This window comes from Stegostoma tigrinum, chromosome 26, assembly GCF_030684315.1.
Source record: "Stegostoma tigrinum isolate sSteTig4 chromosome 26, sSteTig4.hap1, whole genome shotgun sequence".
In the NCBI taxonomy this organism is placed as follows: Eukaryota; Metazoa; Chordata; class Chondrichthyes; order Orectolobiformes; family Stegostomatidae; genus Stegostoma; species Stegostoma tigrinum.
The window spans coordinates 40,310,249-40,328,316 of record NC_081379.1 but is presented as its reverse complement, the minus strand read 5'-3'; the positions used below and the strand labels follow the sequence as shown (position 1 = coordinate 40,328,316).

Below are 18,068 nucleotides of genomic sequence, written 5' to 3'. Positions count from 1 at the left end.
TGTTCTCCCTTACTGAATTCTAAATTGTTCACAGTCCTAAGGTCTGTAGTTCTTTTTAATCTGGCCAATTTCTGTGTCCCCTCCTATTAGTGGTTTGGATAATTTGCTACGTAGAAGGTGCTCTATAAATGTAAGCTGCTGTTTTGAGCTGATCCAGGTATAGAAAATCCATAGTTACAGCTGTACCACTTGGTGATTGCATGTATATCAGTGATTGCAGGCTTGGTCCAGTGTTGACCGGAGTGCTGTCCCTAAACAGTTAACCAAGACAAGATTAATGAATTTGATCTTACTTAAAAGAAAATTGTCCACAAAATATGATAAAAATCTGACATTTTTCATCTGAATGGCAAGGGAGACTGGGGAGTTGATGACAAATTTTGAGCAAAGTCACTGGACATGAGGAACAAGCTAATCTGGCCAAATTCCGAAATTGATATATGCAATAATGGAATCATTTTTATGGTAGAAATTTGACAGCATTCATCTTGCCTTCTCCTCCCCATTTCATGTTTGCATGAAAGAGCCTCAAACAGCCTGTTGTAAGAGGCTGTTTGAGGCTGAAAAATGGGCACTACCTATCCCAATTAACCTTGCATTAATTTTCTGTGAAAATAATGGAACTGGTTATCATTTGTAACCTGAAAATTGTGTACAGTAATAAGTTATCAAACGTAATTATCATGGTCTCAGAAGGGAAAACTGCGTAACAAATCCTTTTGATAACCCAAGAGACCTGGAAAGATCATTAAACGTGATTTTATCTCAACTTCAACATGATTTGGTAAAATTCATTCCAAAATACAACTGGGTAAACTTGAAATTGTAGGAGTTTAATGTAAATTTTGTGAATGGTTAAGGAGTTGATTGAAATTTGAAAACAGCATATTTTGGTATTATCAAGCACTTTAGTGTGTTGAAATTCTTTGTGTGACTACTTCGTGTAATCTGTGTGACTAAAGAGAAGTATAGTAGTTAAAATTCCTTTTTATGTGCAATCTTTGTTGACTAGGGTATTGGTTCTTTCACTGACACTGCAATGTTTTACTGCTAATAGAATTTAATTATGTACTCCTACACTCATACTGATCTTTTATTGCAGAGAACTCTGAAATTTCCAGAAGAGCCTAAAACTAGTGAGGAGTTTTCTGACCTATTGCAAAGTCTGCTGTGTGGGGCAAAGGAACGTTTGAACTATGAAGGACTCATCTGCCATCCGTTTTTTACAAACATCAACTGGAACAATATCAGGGACAGTAAGTTGTCCCTGTTGAAATGCTATGTATCCCCTCGGTGACGAGATACTTTGACAGAGCAGTTTTATTTATTCTCTCTTTATTCAATCACGGGATGAGGGCTAGACAGCATTTATTGCCTATCCCTTATTGTCCAGAGGGAGTTAAGAGTCAACCATATTGCTGTGGGTCTGGTGATGTACGTGGGCCATACCAGTTAAGGACGGCATCTTCCTTCCCCAAAGGGCATTAGTGAACCAGATTGGTTTTTCCTGACAATCAACAATGGATTCATGGTCATCATTAGATTCTTGATTCCAGATATTTAATTAAATTCAAATTCCACCATCTGCTATGGCAGGATTCAAACCTGGGTCCCCAGAACATTATCTGGGTCTCAGGATTAACAGTCCAGCAATTAAAACCAGTAGGCCATCGCCTCCCCTATGGCCTGACAAACTTCATTTTTATTCTGTAGTCTTTCCAGAATGGTTAATATTTACTGTGTAACTTGCAGAATTATTTTGATACTGTGCGGTTCAAGGAACTACATCAATTTGCTTGCTATTTCTCCAAAAGACTTCATATATGTTTTAACTTCATTTTGTAGACCTGGTTTTGCAATTTTGTTGTTCGTAGCATGTTGTGGAAAAAATACTGCTCTCAAACTAATCTCCCAACAAACTCCATCACAATTTTTTTTGTTTCTCCTAAAATTGTTGCAACAATCTTGACTCTCCTGAACAAGCATCCGGTCCTATGCACACTCCATCCTTATGTTTAAATCGCACTTGCCATTTTTGCATTGTTCTTGTTTAAGGTAGATATATTGTAATCAACTTGATCAGAGATGTTATTACACATATCTGGAGTATGTGGAACTTGTACCTGGGCCACCTAGCTCAGATGAAGGGACACTACTGCTTCCCATCAAGAACCATTCTCTTCCTGCAAGGTATATCCATGTTTAGTGTGCTATGATAAAGGCGATGATCCTTTTTCTAATCAATGCAGTTGTGGTAGAACTTCCAAATGGTGTTAGGGCATTTTTAGATATTGATCGAGGGAAGCAAAGGAGTTTTAAAGGCACGATGTGATCAGAAATCTGGGTGTTTGATTCTGCTGAAATTGGGTCTCCATTTTCATATTTAGTGTCTTGTTTTACTCTGAACCCAAATGGTGATTGATCCCTGCAGTTAAGCGTCTCTCTTTGTTTCAGTGAAGAGTCATGCTAGATCCTGACCATGGATTGATATTGCAAATTCTCTATCAAGTGAAACCAGTTCTTATTCACCCTGCAACTGTTATGTGAATTCTGTTTTAATAATACAGTTGAATTTATAAATTTGAATAAATAATCAGGTAATTCTTATAATTCGAAACCAAGACAGGTTTTTGTTGCATTGTGAGAACTTGCCTCAAGCTCAGCTGTGTGGTGCAAAATAGCAGAGTCGTTTTCTGAACAGGCTCTATTTTTTTTACAACTAGTGAAGAAAGATCCTATTTCATAAACATTAGTGTTGGGGCTAACATTGATTTAGCTTGCTATTCAAGCTATTACAACTTTAAAGATTCCTCCCTTTTGAGACGGTGTTGCTGGAGCTTGCCTGTTGATTTGAAATAGGAAATAAATAGAATATGGCTGTTTCAATACTTTGAGGGTGAGACACTGAACTTGCTTGTGCATATTTTTGATGCTAAACGTACTTTACGTATGCTCAAATGGCATTTGTGGCATATGAGAACAGGGGTAGTAGCATCATGGTAATGTCACTGACTAAGTGACCCTTGGTTTATGCTCTGAGGACGTGAATTTGATTCTCACCATTGACGATGGTGAAATCTGAATTCAATTTTGTAAAAAGAAAGTATGGAATAAAATGTTAGGCAAATGACTACATCGTAACCACTGCAAAAACCTAAATGGTTCACTAATGTGACTATTGTCCCACCATTAACTGATCTGCCCTTTGGGAAATCAATGATAGGCATCGCTGGCGCAGCCAACATTTATTTCCGATGTCTCATGAGGCATACTAATGGGGCAAGTAGCACCAACCAATGCATGATAAGAGTATTAAATGAGGTGAGAGTGACTGCCCTTCACCTCAAAACTGTATTTGACAGAGTATGGCATCAAGAAGCTCTAGCAAAACTAGAACCAGTGGGAATTAGGGAGGGTGAGCTCCCTGCTATTTGGAGTTATATTTGGCACATGGAAGATGGTTGTGGTAGTTACAGTTCAATCGTTTCAGCTCCAGGACATTTCTGCAGGAGTTCCTCAGGGTACTGACTTTGACCTAACCATCTTCAACTTCTTCATCGATGACCTTCCCTCCAGGTCAGAATTAGGGATTCCATACATTCGAGCTGCTTCTATTGTTCCAGTTTGTTTCTCTTAAAAAAAAATGAGGCCTCACAAACTGGTTATTGGCTTGGAACCAACTGCTTATCACCTGTGTCTCAACCTCTCTTTGTAAGAGTAGTACCAGGACAAAATATACCTCTTAAAGCCATTGTACAGTCATAACTCGCTCTCGTTTGCAACCCACACACAGCTGTACAACACATGAAGGCCTTGCTGTCACATGAAATATGACAGAGCATACCATTGGGATAGGAATGCTTTCACTAGCCTAACAATCGGGATGGGTGAAAACAAAAGCCACCACAAGTAATTTTTTAAAAATCAAACTTATAAATGAGCTCATACTATATTTCTTGCAAAATTTGACTCTAAATATCTTTGTACAGTCTTTTTACTGCTTATCTTTGTGATGCCGAGAGATTGGAGCATGGTTGATGGAAGACAGAGATTGCCAATGGGCTGAGAGAATGCAAATTAGCATCACTTTGCCTATAAGACATGATGGTAGACTGCACCATCTCAGCCTAGGATGGCTGGCTGGCATGCAACAGCAAGGGCGTTGAGGACTAACTAACAAGCAGGTGAAATGCTGTCTTCCTTTGAAAAGACATCAACTTTGTGCTCTGTGGAGCCACTGCCACTTTCCTAGACAGTGCTTATTGGAGGACAGATTACTGAGCACCAGTACCAGTTTGCAAATCACTTGTCACACTTTAATTCACAGTCATGATGTAAGCAGTCTAAACTTTCATGGTAAAGTTGTGTAACTTTACCCTGGACTCCCACTACATAACTCTGACATCCAGGGACTGCATTAGAGCTGTCGGTTGCAGGTATGATTTTGGTGTTCAGGTATTGTCTGGCTGGAGCACAATTCCTGAAAGTTAGAAAGAAAATTAGCTCAAGGGTGAAATTATGGTTTAGGGAAGGGAATATATAAGAAGTTTTGCTAACATCATCTGTAGAGATGGCGAAAGTAGGATGTGAGAAGTTGGTGGAGCTTTTCTGTCCCACTGCCAGTCACAAACCCACAGTAATTTTCTAAATAATGGCTGGCTCTGACTCCTCAGAGGTGTATGGGTGAACCTGTCTTTCTTTGGGTAGTTCCAGCCACCTCCAGTTCTGTGTCCATTGTCCCACAAGACAATATAGCAGAGAGAATTATGTTGCAGAGTTGTGCCATCTATTTTAAGTGGACTCCCAAATTAAATACTTGACATTGTGTAAAAGTTGAGATGAGTGTGAGACTGGCAACACTTTTTGTGTGTGAAGTTGAGATGGAAGTGTATAGTTGTTAAATTCAAGTCCTGATTGGCGATTATGGGGCAGTATAAATTAAAGCAGAGTCTGAAGTTAATGGTGCCGTTGGTTGGATATGTCATTTTAGGTTAAAAGGGGATGGGCCAGGGTAGGATGCCCGGAGTCAGTGTGGACTTGTTGGGCTGAAGGGCCTGTTTCCACACTGTAGGATTCTATGATCTTCTGTGATCTAACCCTCCGTTGCAGCATCAGAAAAATTTGACACCCATCTCTTGAATGTGCCATTTCACTGTTTCTCAGATTGGAACCATTGTGAAATGGCTTGTTCCTGTTCCAGCCATAAAGCAGTTCCATTTTAAAAGGTGTAGCCTAGTTGTTAATGGAATGAGCATCCTAGAAATGGAGGAACTCACTGATAGACATGAAATCATGGATTCTTCAGCATAGTCAAGACCATTTATGACCCAAGCACATGCCCCAATGTGAGAGCTTAGAACTGAGTGGTGTTCATCAAGGACAGAGAGGACAGTTGGTGCTCATTAGAAGAAGTATTTTGAGGATCTCTTTAATCCAGACTTAGTTCTTGACGTGAAAACCTTTGACCTCTTCCCACAGCATTCCAACTGCTTCCACCTCATTACAATCTCAGCCTAACCTGAAGTTGAAGAGAGTTAGGAACAAGGCCACCAATGCACTCAGAATTTCCACTGAAACCCAGAAAAGTAATGGAGAAGCACCCTTGGTGCAAATATGTCACCTTGTTTCCTTCATCTGGTACAAGGAGAGCATGACAACAGATCTCTGAGATGTCATAACTTTGAATATCTTCGAATAAGGAGATGAGACAGATTTGTAGTAACTACAGATAGGTGGCCTTGCTGTCTGACACACGAATGAGCAGGGAATAGAGGGATGCAGACCATGTATGGGTAAATGGGATTAGTTTAGAATGGCATTGTGATAGATGCAGACATTGTGGACCTAAGGGCCTGTTCCTTTGCTTCACTGTTCTATGTTCTGTGTCTCTCCCAGGGAAGATCATTGCAAAAAGTTTCATTGATCCCTTCCTCCCATTTGCTGAAGAGCTCTTACTGAAGTCACAATGCACATCTTGTCCATCAAGCGGCAGATTAGACATGATTTTCACAGCAAGACAAGTGCAAGAAAAGTTAGAGTAGCATCATGTTTTATTCAAGGCTGCCTTTAACCCCATAATAGCCTTTGAATCAGCCAACCAGGACAGGTCTTTAAATTTGGTTAACTACAGAAATTTGGCACTATTCTCTGCCTGCTGCTCAACACCATGCAGCTGCAATCCTCAACCGCAGACCCATCATGCTGGGGTCAAGCAAAGCTGTGTCATTGCACTGATGCTTTCCTCCATCTTCCTTGTTTGTGACACTCCATTCCATTACCTGTGAGATTTTCTGCTGGATTGGAGCTTCTCTCCAGGATACAGTTCAACCTGTGTTATCTCCAGACTAGAAACGACTTCCCCGACTTCTATGCACAGATGATATTTGTGTCTGTGTGCACTTGGAGGCCAAGCTCCAAACTGAGGTAAAGATTTGAAAGATAAAGGTCCCCTTTCTGCCTGCTCCTGCTATGCAATGTCACAGCAAGCTGAATGGCAGAGAAAATACTTCAAGGATTTCCTCATGGCTTCCATGAGAAAATACAAAATCAGCGTCACTTAGAGAACCTCTGGCCCTGAACCACCCAAACTGGAGATGATGCATCCACAAAAGTGCCAAGTATCTTCATTATATATAACAGGCTCAAGTGGAGGACAAGTGTAAACTACCGAAAAAACATGAGTGAGCCTGCATTTGCCACCTACCCACTCCACCTATGGCAGCGTGTGTGGATTCCGCATCAGACTGTTTTTCATCACTTCAGGACCACAACTCTGGCGTGAAAGAGTATCGACCTCAGTCTCTAGGGAAAGCCTATAAAGAAGAGGCAGTGCTCACCAACTTTGATTTTTGGATTCTCTGATCCACTCAGCATCAGATGAGTGTGCTTCTCGTGTTCCATTGAATGGATGTGAATTCATCACAATCATCATGCCGATTTTGTGTACTCTCCAATTTGGCTTCCCGCTCCAGTCTTTAATTCCAAATCAGTTGAAATACTTGTAGGATGTTCGAACATAAATAAAAAATGTGTTGTTGTGTGGCGCAGTGATAGTGTCCCTACCCCTGAACCAGCCCTACTTATGGGTTCCAAGTCCCACCTGCTCCAGAGGTATGCAGTAATATGTCTGAAAGGTTGATTAGAAAAATGGGTTAATAATATTTTATTATATTTTTCAAAACTGTACAAGTAGGATATTGTAAAGCCTTGTGTCACAAAAGTGCCAGTATGGTACTCCCCACCATTTCATGATTTCATGCTGCTGGTTAGCGCATGAAGTAAAAAAAAGGGAGTAAAACACAGCTTTATATATTTGTGAAGAACCGGCTGCATTAGTCCATCTACCTTGGGTAAAGGAAACACTTACTTTCTTTTAAGGGCTAGGCATCAAAATTTCAGTTTAGAGATAGTAAGAACTGCAGATGCTGGAGTCAGAGATAACACAGTGTGGAGCTGGAAGAACGCCGCAGGCCAGGCAGCATTAGAGGAGCAGGAAAGTTGACGTTTCGGGTCAGGAAGGTCCTGACCCGAAACGTCAAAATTTCAGTTTAGTGACTTCTGTACACTGGTCACTAACTGTGATGTATGAAAGGCCACAAGAGACCTAGTTTATCTTTGGCAACCTGATGTTTGAGTTGCTTCCCAAGTTAAGATACATATAGCTGGCCCCCGACCTAGATTTGCAGCACACTGAACAATGTTATTAATTAATTGCAGAGTGAATCTTGATTGAATTGATTGTGATTTATTACAACAGCCTGGATTTAACACTAAGCAGTTTTTCCCGTAGTTTCTTTCTTTGTTCAATTATCAGTAATAGATGTACATTTTGTGGTGACTGTAAACATTCTACTTAGTTTGTCACCACCTGTTCAGAAATGCTATGACAAACCTCTGGAGCAGGTGGTCTTGAACCCAGATCGCCTGACCAAGAGTCAAGGACACGACTACTGCACCACAAGAGCCTCTTTAATATTCTACTTATAATATTTTACACTTTATTACAGTGACCCGTTCTATGAGCTTGTAACTGGGACTTTATTATGAGTCATACAGCAATGAATACACAATGAAGCAAATCTACACTGTACTGTGGAACCAGAGAGTTCTTGCCTCTAGAAATCAGTATTGTGAATTGTTGCTCTAGTAATCTGGAAGCCTGTAACTAATGCTGACAGTGCTGTTCCAGTAGGAGAAATTGTACCAATATGCTAACATATTATGGACTTATAATGGCGGCAGGATGAATTTTAGGCATCACTCGGTACAGTAATTTTTGATTTCATTTTATAACTTGATTGTGGTTGTTTGATATCTCCTGCCTGAAGTGCGTTGATTTTTATCAGTTATTGATCTTTGTCATGAGGAGTTTTATGACATTGCAGCGATGTGAGCATGTTTTGGTCTCTTTCCTGAAACATCTATGTACAATATAATGCAGCATTAATGTCTGAATGGATGCCATGGAAACAAAATTGCCAATGTTAGCAGTGCTACAGTACATGAACAGTGTGTAGGTGTTCCATCCTTCTGAAGGATAGGCTCATATTGATCCACAGCGTAATTATAGTCTCCAAGCTGCATGCTAACCCCTTCAATGCTGCAGAATTGCAGCAAAGTGCTGAACTCCACATTAACAGGCAGTTTGTGTTGTCACCTAGTCTCCATCTTTCTTTCTAGCTTTAAATATGCTAGCATCAATTATTAAATTTCTGCCAGTTTTTATCATATTGTTCACAAGGTTGACATGGATAAATCATTATTTCATTTTGCCAAGCCTCAAGGAACAGTTCCGGCATTGCGTACTAAATGTAGAACCCGCCTGCTTTAGCGATTTGACGTGTTGTTTCTTTTCTCCCTTTCTACTGTTTACAGTTAGTTTACCATTCTATACTTTGAAAAGTAGTCTCTGCCCCGATACATAGCCCAGAAAACCTCTGAGCATGGGCAGTCAGTGTTCAACTTCATGGATATGCCAAGCGTAAAACTGACAATATTAGTGAATTTTACAGTGTACAATATTGATTATCAAAGAAATACATTTTGCCTGTTATTTCCTTCCTGCTGCCTTTGGCCAAACTGTCTACAATCTGTTGTAATAACCCCTTTGGTAGTATTTGTTTGCCAAGGAGCTGAACCTCGAATCTTTCTCAGCATTGCATTTGACTTATTTGTCCACTAGGGGAGTGGGAATAATCTTTCGTTAATATAGTGCAACATTATCACTTTTTCATTGGAGCAATGTAAACCCTTAATAAAGAGGGAAGATGAGACACTGACCCAAAATGCCATAAATTGGAATTTTGCATAAGTTTGTTAGTGCAAAAATTTTATAGCCTAAGAGTCAGTTAAAGTATATGGGTATTGACTTAATTCATGAAGATGAGGAACTAGGTGGAAATTTCCCTGAAAAATTGAAGTTGTTGCTTCCAAATCCCGTGGACTGAGAAGATCAAAGGAAGGTTGCTACTTCAGAGATGAAAAATGGATAGACAATTGGGTTGTGCTGCTCTTGCTTGCCATCTAGTGGTTGCTTGCAGTGTTGCAATAACATATCCGGACGTTTGGTTGGCTTATCTTCAGTTGGGAAGTGGTGCATGGTAAAAGAGGGGAGAGAAGTTCAAAAAAAACAACAAACTTCAAGAGGAAAGAAAGAGAAACTGTAAATTTAGTAGCAGTTGGACAGTAAATTTTACCACAGCTCCCAATGGTTACGCATTTGAATGACAGCAGTATTTCCCAAATGCAATACCAGAGAGAACAAAAACAGAAGTTGCTGGAAAAGGTCAGCAGGTCTGGCAGCATCTGTGAAGGAAAAGATCAGAGTTAATGGTTCGGGTCCGGTGACCCTTCCAAGGTTAACTCTGATTTTTTCACTTCTGTTTTTGTTCCTGATTTACAGCATCCGCAATCCTTTCAGATTTTATTTAGCAATACCAGTGAGGATGGAATTGAGAACAAAATCACACATTTATGCATGATTCTTGGTAGGAGCCAGAGTCCTCTTTTGACTATTGTAGGAAGAAGCCTTTCTGAAGATCAATCCGCCAACCTCCCATTCAACATACATTGTTATTTGGTTTTGTTTCATGGCAACTAATCCATGGAAAAGAGAACTATCAGAAGTTACCTGTAAGACTCCAAATTCTACAGTAGTTTGGCACTTGTGACCATGTTATAACCATGGGAGTTTCCTAATGGATAAGAGGCAAGAAGATAGAATAATTTTACCAATCCAGTCAGTCAAGATCAATGACCGAGTAAAGTGAAAATAAATTCAAGAAACAGAATAGGATATTTAAAAATATCACAAGTTACTGTTCCCACCTGGAATATAATATCTTGTGTTTGTTCTGTGAACTAAGTCAGACTAATAATTTTGAATGCGTTCCATTAAGCCTCTTGATCAGTAAACTGTCATCTGTGCATGAACCTTCGGAATTTTGGTGATTCAGGGAGATAGAATGCATGTTGCTGATAGAATGGTCTGGTATCTATTTGGGAACCTTCAGACAGATTACAGCTGCTTTTTAGATTGCTTGAAAGATGACCTGTCAAGCCTATTATCATTTGTGCTACTTCCCTGTCAGATGGCACAGTCCAGCTGAATAGTAAAACAAAATCAGCGCATTGGATGCTTTTAGATCGACAATGTGCCTGTCTGCTGTATTGCCTGCAGGTGTTTCTGCTCCTAACAAAGGGATTATACCTGTCCTTTTTGGAAGGCTCCCTTCAGTTAAACTGTGCTATCATTGTTGGGAAGGTATTAGTAATATGCACCTTCTGACTGACCAGATCAGAACTGCCATGGTTAAACATGCAGTCTCTTAGAAGAAGCAGATTGGCACAAGTACTGCAATGCTGGCTGACTTAAGCTATTAACATATTCATTATTGGAAATAATTGTTTTTGCCGGGCTGAAAGAAAGTTTCTGTAGGCAGCAGCAGTCTTCCACTGCCATTTGTCTGCAGTATTATCAGATTAGTCATTTCCATGGAAGGTTCTTGATGAATTGTGGATTATTGTAGAAGATTATTGATGATTTCACTGTTCCAGAATGCTCTGTAAGTAATTGTCTTTGAAACCTGTCTTTTGTTTATTATTTAGTTGGTTATCAGCTATAATAAAAGTGTAGCAAATCTACAATGCAGCTATGTAGCTCTTGATTATTAGGAAAAGTAATTATTATTGCAGCATTGCAATCTTCTGTTATGAACTTCTGTTGCCAGAAATATTTTGGCATTAAATAAGCAATGATTTTTGTTGTAGCATAAGGATAGGTGGAGCCTGTACCACCATTATAAATATCCTCCTATGTATGGCAGTGTCTTCATGTAACTACAATGAATATGCAACATAATGAAGCTTTGGGATGCATCTGCAGAGCAGTATTAGAGATCAGCTTGAGTGTATAACTGTTGGTTATCTGTGAGTAAGATCCACTTTTACCTCAAACTGATGTAATGAGCTGTGACAACCTATTGAATACACAGCTCCAGTCGTGACTCACTGCTTGATTTTATTGGTAAGTCTGCACGCTGGCTGTTGCCTCTACTTTTGTTGAAATCCAGCATGTTTTGTTTCCATTGCAGTTCCACCCCCTTTTGTACCCAAATTGGAAACTGATGATGATGTGTCCAATTTTGACGAGCCGGAGAAAATCTCGCGCCCAGCGATCAAGGCACGGCCGCTGAATAAGTCAGGTTTTACAGGAGAGGATTTACCATTTGTTGGATTATCCTTTAACAAGACATTGGCTGCACTCTCCTGCTCAGAGTAAGTACAACCTCCCAGTTAACACTTCCACCCTCAGTGTAATGCTTGTAGATGTGGAAAGGAATGTAACAGTCTAGCAGAGTGCTTAAAATGCCTGTGCAATATTTGCTTCAGGGCAGCTATCTTGTAAACACTAATCAGTCATAAAGACCTCTTCGTAAAAAGATGTTTCATTTAAATTTCCAGGGAGTCGAAGTAGTAGTTGACTTGTAGAGAATTCTTGCTTGTTAGCTTAGCTTGGATTAAATTTCTTAGTGCAATCACTTATTATTTTGGTAAAGGCTGATGCTAGTGCCTGATGTTTAGTTTCTAGCTTTTGGGTCTTGCTGTTTGGTTGTTGTAATGTGTGAATTAACTGCTTTACTGTTGCAAATCTTCACCCTTGTCAGGGTAGTCAAGTGGTCTAAGGTGCCAGATTCAATCCTTGCCTTACTGAAGTCTGAGGATCCCAGGTTTCTTGAGTGCAATTTGAACACTTGCACCTAGAAAGGAACCAATCTGTGGTTGGAGTAAGATGCCTGGCTTCGGAATGTAGACAAACTAGTGCATGATAAGAAACAATTCAAGAAGATTATCAGAGAATTTTTTCAAAAAAGGAAGGCTAAATCAAGCTATGAAATTAATTTATCCAGCACAAAATAAAATACTGAAACATCTTACATTCACACGTGCACACAGTTAAAACAAAAGAAAACTGTGATAGGAATGGTACTATTAAGTGACAAGCAGGATAGAGCCACAGGTAATAATAGGGAGATGGCAGAATAACCAGGGTGGTATATCAAGCTTGGGTGACATGGAGTGTTATGATGAGGTGGGTAACAAGATTGGCATGTTCAAACATTTTAAAAAAAGGTCATGCATTGAATAGACAAAAGAAACTTAAGACGCTAAAACTCTTGCTTCAGATGGATTTCAACTTCATGTTTTGAAAGAATCCAGTAAAAAGAGAGCAGAGGCATTTTTATTCATATTTAATAACTTAATGAAAAAGGTCAAGTGCTGGAGGGCTGGAAAATCGCCAAGATATTTGCTACATTCACTAAAAGGATATAGAACCTGTTAAGCTGACCTGTTCATCACTGAAAAGAAAAATAATGAATTCCTTATTAAACGAGAGAATAGAAAACATGTAGAAGTAAAATGTATCATAATGAATAGCGTGAAGTTGTCAAAGAGAAATTGTGCTATGATGATCTTAGTGAATTTTTGAGGAGGTGCCGGAGCGCGTAGACAATACTAATGCAATAGATCTTTGTATCTGGATTTTCAAAAGCACAATGGTGAGATGGTTAATAACAGGGTAACGAATAAGGTTGGAGAATATAGAGTCAGGGACAAGTGGCAGAGTGGATTGCTAGCTCACTTCAAGACAAAGCAGAGAGTGGGAGTTAAAGGTAGCTATTCAGAGTGGCAGAAGGTGGCAAGTGGCATTCCATAAGGACCAGTACTGAGACCACTGCGCTTCACAAGTTGCGTAGGCGATTTGGAGCTTTTGATTCCAAAGTCTTTCCAAATTCGGAGTGATGGAAAGTCACTACTGAAAAGGACTACAGCAAATTGCAGGAAGACCAAATAAACTTGCAGAATGGGCAAGTAATGGCAAATGAAGTTGAAAACACACAAGTGAGATTGTGCATTTTGGTATGAAGAATACGGCTGCCTGAAATGTGGAAGTTTAACTGCGGTAGCGGAGCTGAATAACATGAAAGTACAAATACGTCAGTCACTAAGTTGTGCTACAGTTTAACAAGGCCATTAAAAAAAACAAAAATCAGATGCTACTTCACATTGCTCAAAGGTTAGTATTAAAAAGTAGAAAAGTTACACTAAAATTGTTTTGAACCTTGGTTGGACCAAATATTCTGGTGGCCAGAATGTAGGCACTATGCTTAAATAAAATAATGTTGAGATGCTAGAAATGAACAAAGGACATTTACAAGCACAATACAAGAAATGTGTGGCTTACATACCTTGAAAGAATTGACAAAATTTACGCTTTTCGTTCTTTTGGAAAAAAAATCTGAAGGGTAACCTAATAGAAAAATTTAATCTTGTAGAACATTTTTAATCAAGTGGATGCAGAGAGAATGTTACCTATTGAAGGGCAAATGTAGCAAAGGACATAAGTATATGAAGGTTGCCACGAGACCCAATAGTGAATTGAGGAGAAATCTCTTTACCTAATCAGCAGTGAGAATTTGGAAGTGACTGCCACAGCAGTTGGTTGAAGTGAGTAGCATTGATAGTTTTCAGGGAAAGTTTAAAATCCCATTTGAGGAAGCAAGAAAGAAACTTTTGTAATGGTTACATTAAAATGAGTAAAGATGGGAGAATACTCAAGTGCAGCATAAAGACTGGCATGGACTAATTGGACTGAATGGCCTGTTGATGCTACATATCCTTTTTATTTTAATTGTTCATGGGATGTGGGTGTTACTAGCTTTATCCCCTTGCCCTTCGGTGGTGTTGCAGAGCTGGTTTCATGAACCTCTATGTAATTTTGTGTATGTAGTAAAGCCGTTCTGTACCAAAGCTCTTCTCAATATCCTTTTTCTAAGCTTCTCAGCCCAGCTTTTTAAAGCCCAGCTTCTCCAACCTAACCTTGTAGCTGAAAAATCTAACCTCTGAATAGAAACCTCTAACCTCTGCGTCATCTTAAGACTCTTACACCCTTCTTAAAATGTGTGATTACCGGGACTGGATGCTAAACTCTAGTTATGTTATATCCAGAGTTTTTAAAAAATGCTTAATATAACATTCCCTCCTTCTCAGTACCTATACTCTTGAAGCCTAAATAATCATACCATTCTAAGCATTCTCTTGATATGTTCTATTGCCTTTTGATCTATACACATTCCTGCACAGGTTGTGTAGACCCTGTGTGCTTTCTATGATTCTTCCATTTCACTAGTGACATTTAAATGCAAGTAATAAACCTGGAAGTAAATGCTGGTCTCTCTAATAATGGCAGTGGGTGCAAAAACTTACCTGGTACACTAATATTCTTTTAAGGAAGGAAATCTGCCATCCTTAGCTGGCCTGGCCTAAATGTTAGTTTTCCCTTTGTTATGACGTAACTCTGAAGAGGATGACAACTGTGCCTGACTGACTGCTATCAAGACATTAATAATTCGCGCCAGGCTTTATTAATAACAGAAAGTAACTGTCTATTTACTGTGATGACAGAAGGCAAAAGAAAGTAAGGATTTTTAATCTCATAATGTGCAACTTGTGCTATAAACTCTTCAAAACCCCCAAATATGCATGCACAGACAGATCAAAAATAAACAGCTGGACACAATGGGTGGAAAAGGAATATATACAGAATAAACAAATTCTGAAGATTGCAAGTGTAGTTTTAAAGTGTGGCTTGAATTGGCTCATACTGTTCTTTTTAATTTTTAGATGGATGAAACATTGTTTGCAAAGTAATGACCGTTCTTGACTTCAAAATTAGATCTGGTAGACCCAAGAATTTTGTTGTTAGATTTTCTTTAAGGCTTTGAGTTTTCTGTCTTTTACCCTGACAGAGAGAGAGAGAGAAATGGATACTTTCAGTCTGCAGGATCTCGATGTTTTCTCTTTTATGCCCTGACACTTACAACTTTTAATACTCTCATTGAACTGCAGTCAGAGGGCTGTATCTGGCAGCATTTCCTTAACTCAAATGAGTCTGTTGCTCAGTCTCCAATTCTACCTATTGCTGGTTTTTGTAATTGGAAGCCTTGGCCAGCGGTGTGCCACAGGGTTCAGTGCTGGGACCCTTGTTATTCGTTATTTACATTCAGATTGTGAATGTAAATAACAAACCATTAAATCGGACGTGAATGCAGGGGGTATAATTAGTAAATTTGCAGATGACATGAAAATTGGTGTTGTTGTTGATACTGAGGAGGATGGAGTCAGGCTACAGCCTGATGCTGATCAGCTGGTAAATTGGGCAGAGCAAAGGCATATAGAGTTTAAACCTGGCAAGTGCGAGGAGATGCATTTTGGGAGGTCTAATAAGGGAAGGACATAATGAATGAGAGGGCCGTCGTGAGTATTGATGAACAAAGCGACCTTGGTTTACCAGACCATAGATCCCTGAAGGTGTCAGCACAGGTATACAGGGTGGTGAAGAAGGCATATGGAACACTTTTCTCTTTTGATTCCTTCCACTTCCTACAGACAAAGGCGGTTCGCAATAAACAACTGCACCTCCCAGTCACGCACCATTTCCACTTCCCCTCCCATTCTTTAGATGACATATCCATCATGGGCCTCCTGCAGTGCCTCAATGATGCCACCCGAAGGTTGCAGCAACAGCAACTCATATTCTGCTTGGGAACTCTGCAGCCCAATGGTACCAATGTGGACTTCACAAGCTTCAAAATCTCCCCTGCCCCCACTGCATCCAAAACCAGCCCAGTTCGTCCCCTCCCCCCCACTGCATCCCAAAACCAGCCCAGCCTCCCTCTGCCTCCCTAACCTGTTCTTCCCCTCACCCATCCCTTCCTCCCACCTCAAGCCGTACCTCCATTTCCTACCTACTAACCTCATCCCTCCTACTTGACCTGTCCATCTTCCCTGGACTGACCTATCCCCTCCCTACCTCCCCATCTATACTCTCCTCTCCACCTATCTTCTTTTGTCTCCATCTTCAGTCCACCTCCCCCTCGCTCCCTATTTATTCCAGAACCCTCTCCCCACCCCCCTCTCTGATGAATGGTCTAGGCCCGAAATGTCAGCTTTTGTGCTCCTGAGATGCTGCTTGGCCTGCTGTGTTCATCCAGCTCCACACTTTGTTATCTTGCAATCTCCAGCATCTGCAGTTCCCATTATCTCTGGAACACTTACCGTCATTAGCCAAGGCAGAGAATATAGGAACAAGGAAATCTTGTTACAACCTTGTATATCATTGGTTAGGCCGTAGATGGAATATTTTGTGTAGTTCTGGTTGCCAAACTATTATGATGTTATCGTGTGGGAGAATGTGCTCCCGCCTTCTTTCTTGACCAGAGGCCTGAGCAATCCCCATCCACCACCACTCTCCTCCACCTGGCTGAACTTGTTCTCTCACTGAACAAATTCTCCTTTCATTCATCTCACTTCTGCCAAGTCAGAGCAGTGTCCATGACTCATCTGCCCCTCTTCATGGGGTATATGTGGAACAATCCTTGTTCCAGTCTTACACTAACCCCCCCCCACAACTGTTTTTCTCAGTATGTCGATGACTGCTTCAGTGCCACTTCATGCTCCCGGCAGGACCTTGAAAATTTCATTCATTTTGGCTCCACTTTTCACTCCCTGTAACTTTCACATCGTTCATTTCTGATACTTCCCTTCCTTTCCTTGATCCCTCTGTCTTCATTTCGGGGTATAAACTATCCGCTGCCATCCACTACAAAGTCACTGACTCGAAGCACAAACTTCACTACGGCTTCTGACACCCCACATCCTGTAAGGACTCCATTCCATTCTCCCAGTCCCTTCGCTCAAACAGATATGACATTGGCAATACCACCTTCCAAAACAGTGCTGCTGACATGGCTTGCTTCTCCCACGACTCTTGTTTTCCACACACTGTGGTTGACAGGCTCCTCAACTGCATCCGAACTATCACCCGTGTTTCTGCCCTTGCCTCTTCCCGTCACTCTCAACAGTGTGATTGGGTTCCCCTTGTGCTCACTTTTTTTCTTCCCCAGCCTCCACATTCACAGGATCATTCTCCACCATTTGAGATGACTCCAGCAGAATGCCACCACCAAACACTTCCTTCCTCTCACTCCCCTGTCTGCATTTCGTAGGGATCGTCCCTTCTGGGCACTCTAGTCTATTTCATGACTTTCAACACCACCCGTCCTCTCCACGGCACCTCGCTCTAACTGCAGAAGGTGGAATACCTGCCCCTTCACCTCCCTGCTCACCTTCCAAGGTCCTAAACAATCTTTCCAGGTGAAGCAGAATTTCACCTGTACCTCCTGCAATCTCGTGTATTGCATTTGCTGCACCCAATGTGGCCTACTGTGTATTTGAGAAACCAAGCACAGGCTGGGTGACCACTTTGCAGAATATCTCTGGTCTGTGTGGGGCATAACCCCAACCTTCCAGTAGCCAGTCATTTTAATACAGCATCCTACATGTCTGTCCTTGGCATGTTGCAGTATTCCAGTGAATCATGCTGTAAGCTGGAGGAACAACATCTCATCTTCAGACTAGGCATTCTGGACTTAATATTGAGTTCAACACCTAGAAATTGTGAACGATTTCTTCCTTTTTTCTTTTAGCTTGTCATTCTGTCCTCCTTT

The 18,068-nt window shown here is 40.6% G+C and overlaps 1 protein-coding gene across 4 annotated transcripts in view; it reads left to right on the top strand.

Annotated features, from left to right (window-relative positions):
- Positions 1-18,068, top strand: part of LOC125464168 (citron Rho-interacting kinase) — a 197,615-nt gene that overhangs the window by 40,507 nt on the left and 139,040 nt on the right. For 3 of the 4 annotated variants that reach the window (XM_059655120.1, XM_048556312.2, XM_059655121.1), the window contains exons 9-10: positions 1,103-1,256; positions 11,592-11,775. In XM_059655120.1, the coding sequence (XP_059511103.1) occupies positions 1,103-1,256; positions 11,592-11,775 (338 nt within the window). Of the gene's footprint in view, positions 1-1,102; positions 1,257-10,664; positions 11,064-11,591; positions 11,776-18,068 lie in introns of those variants that run through there. The other variant, XM_059655122.1, reaches the window with a different exon arrangement.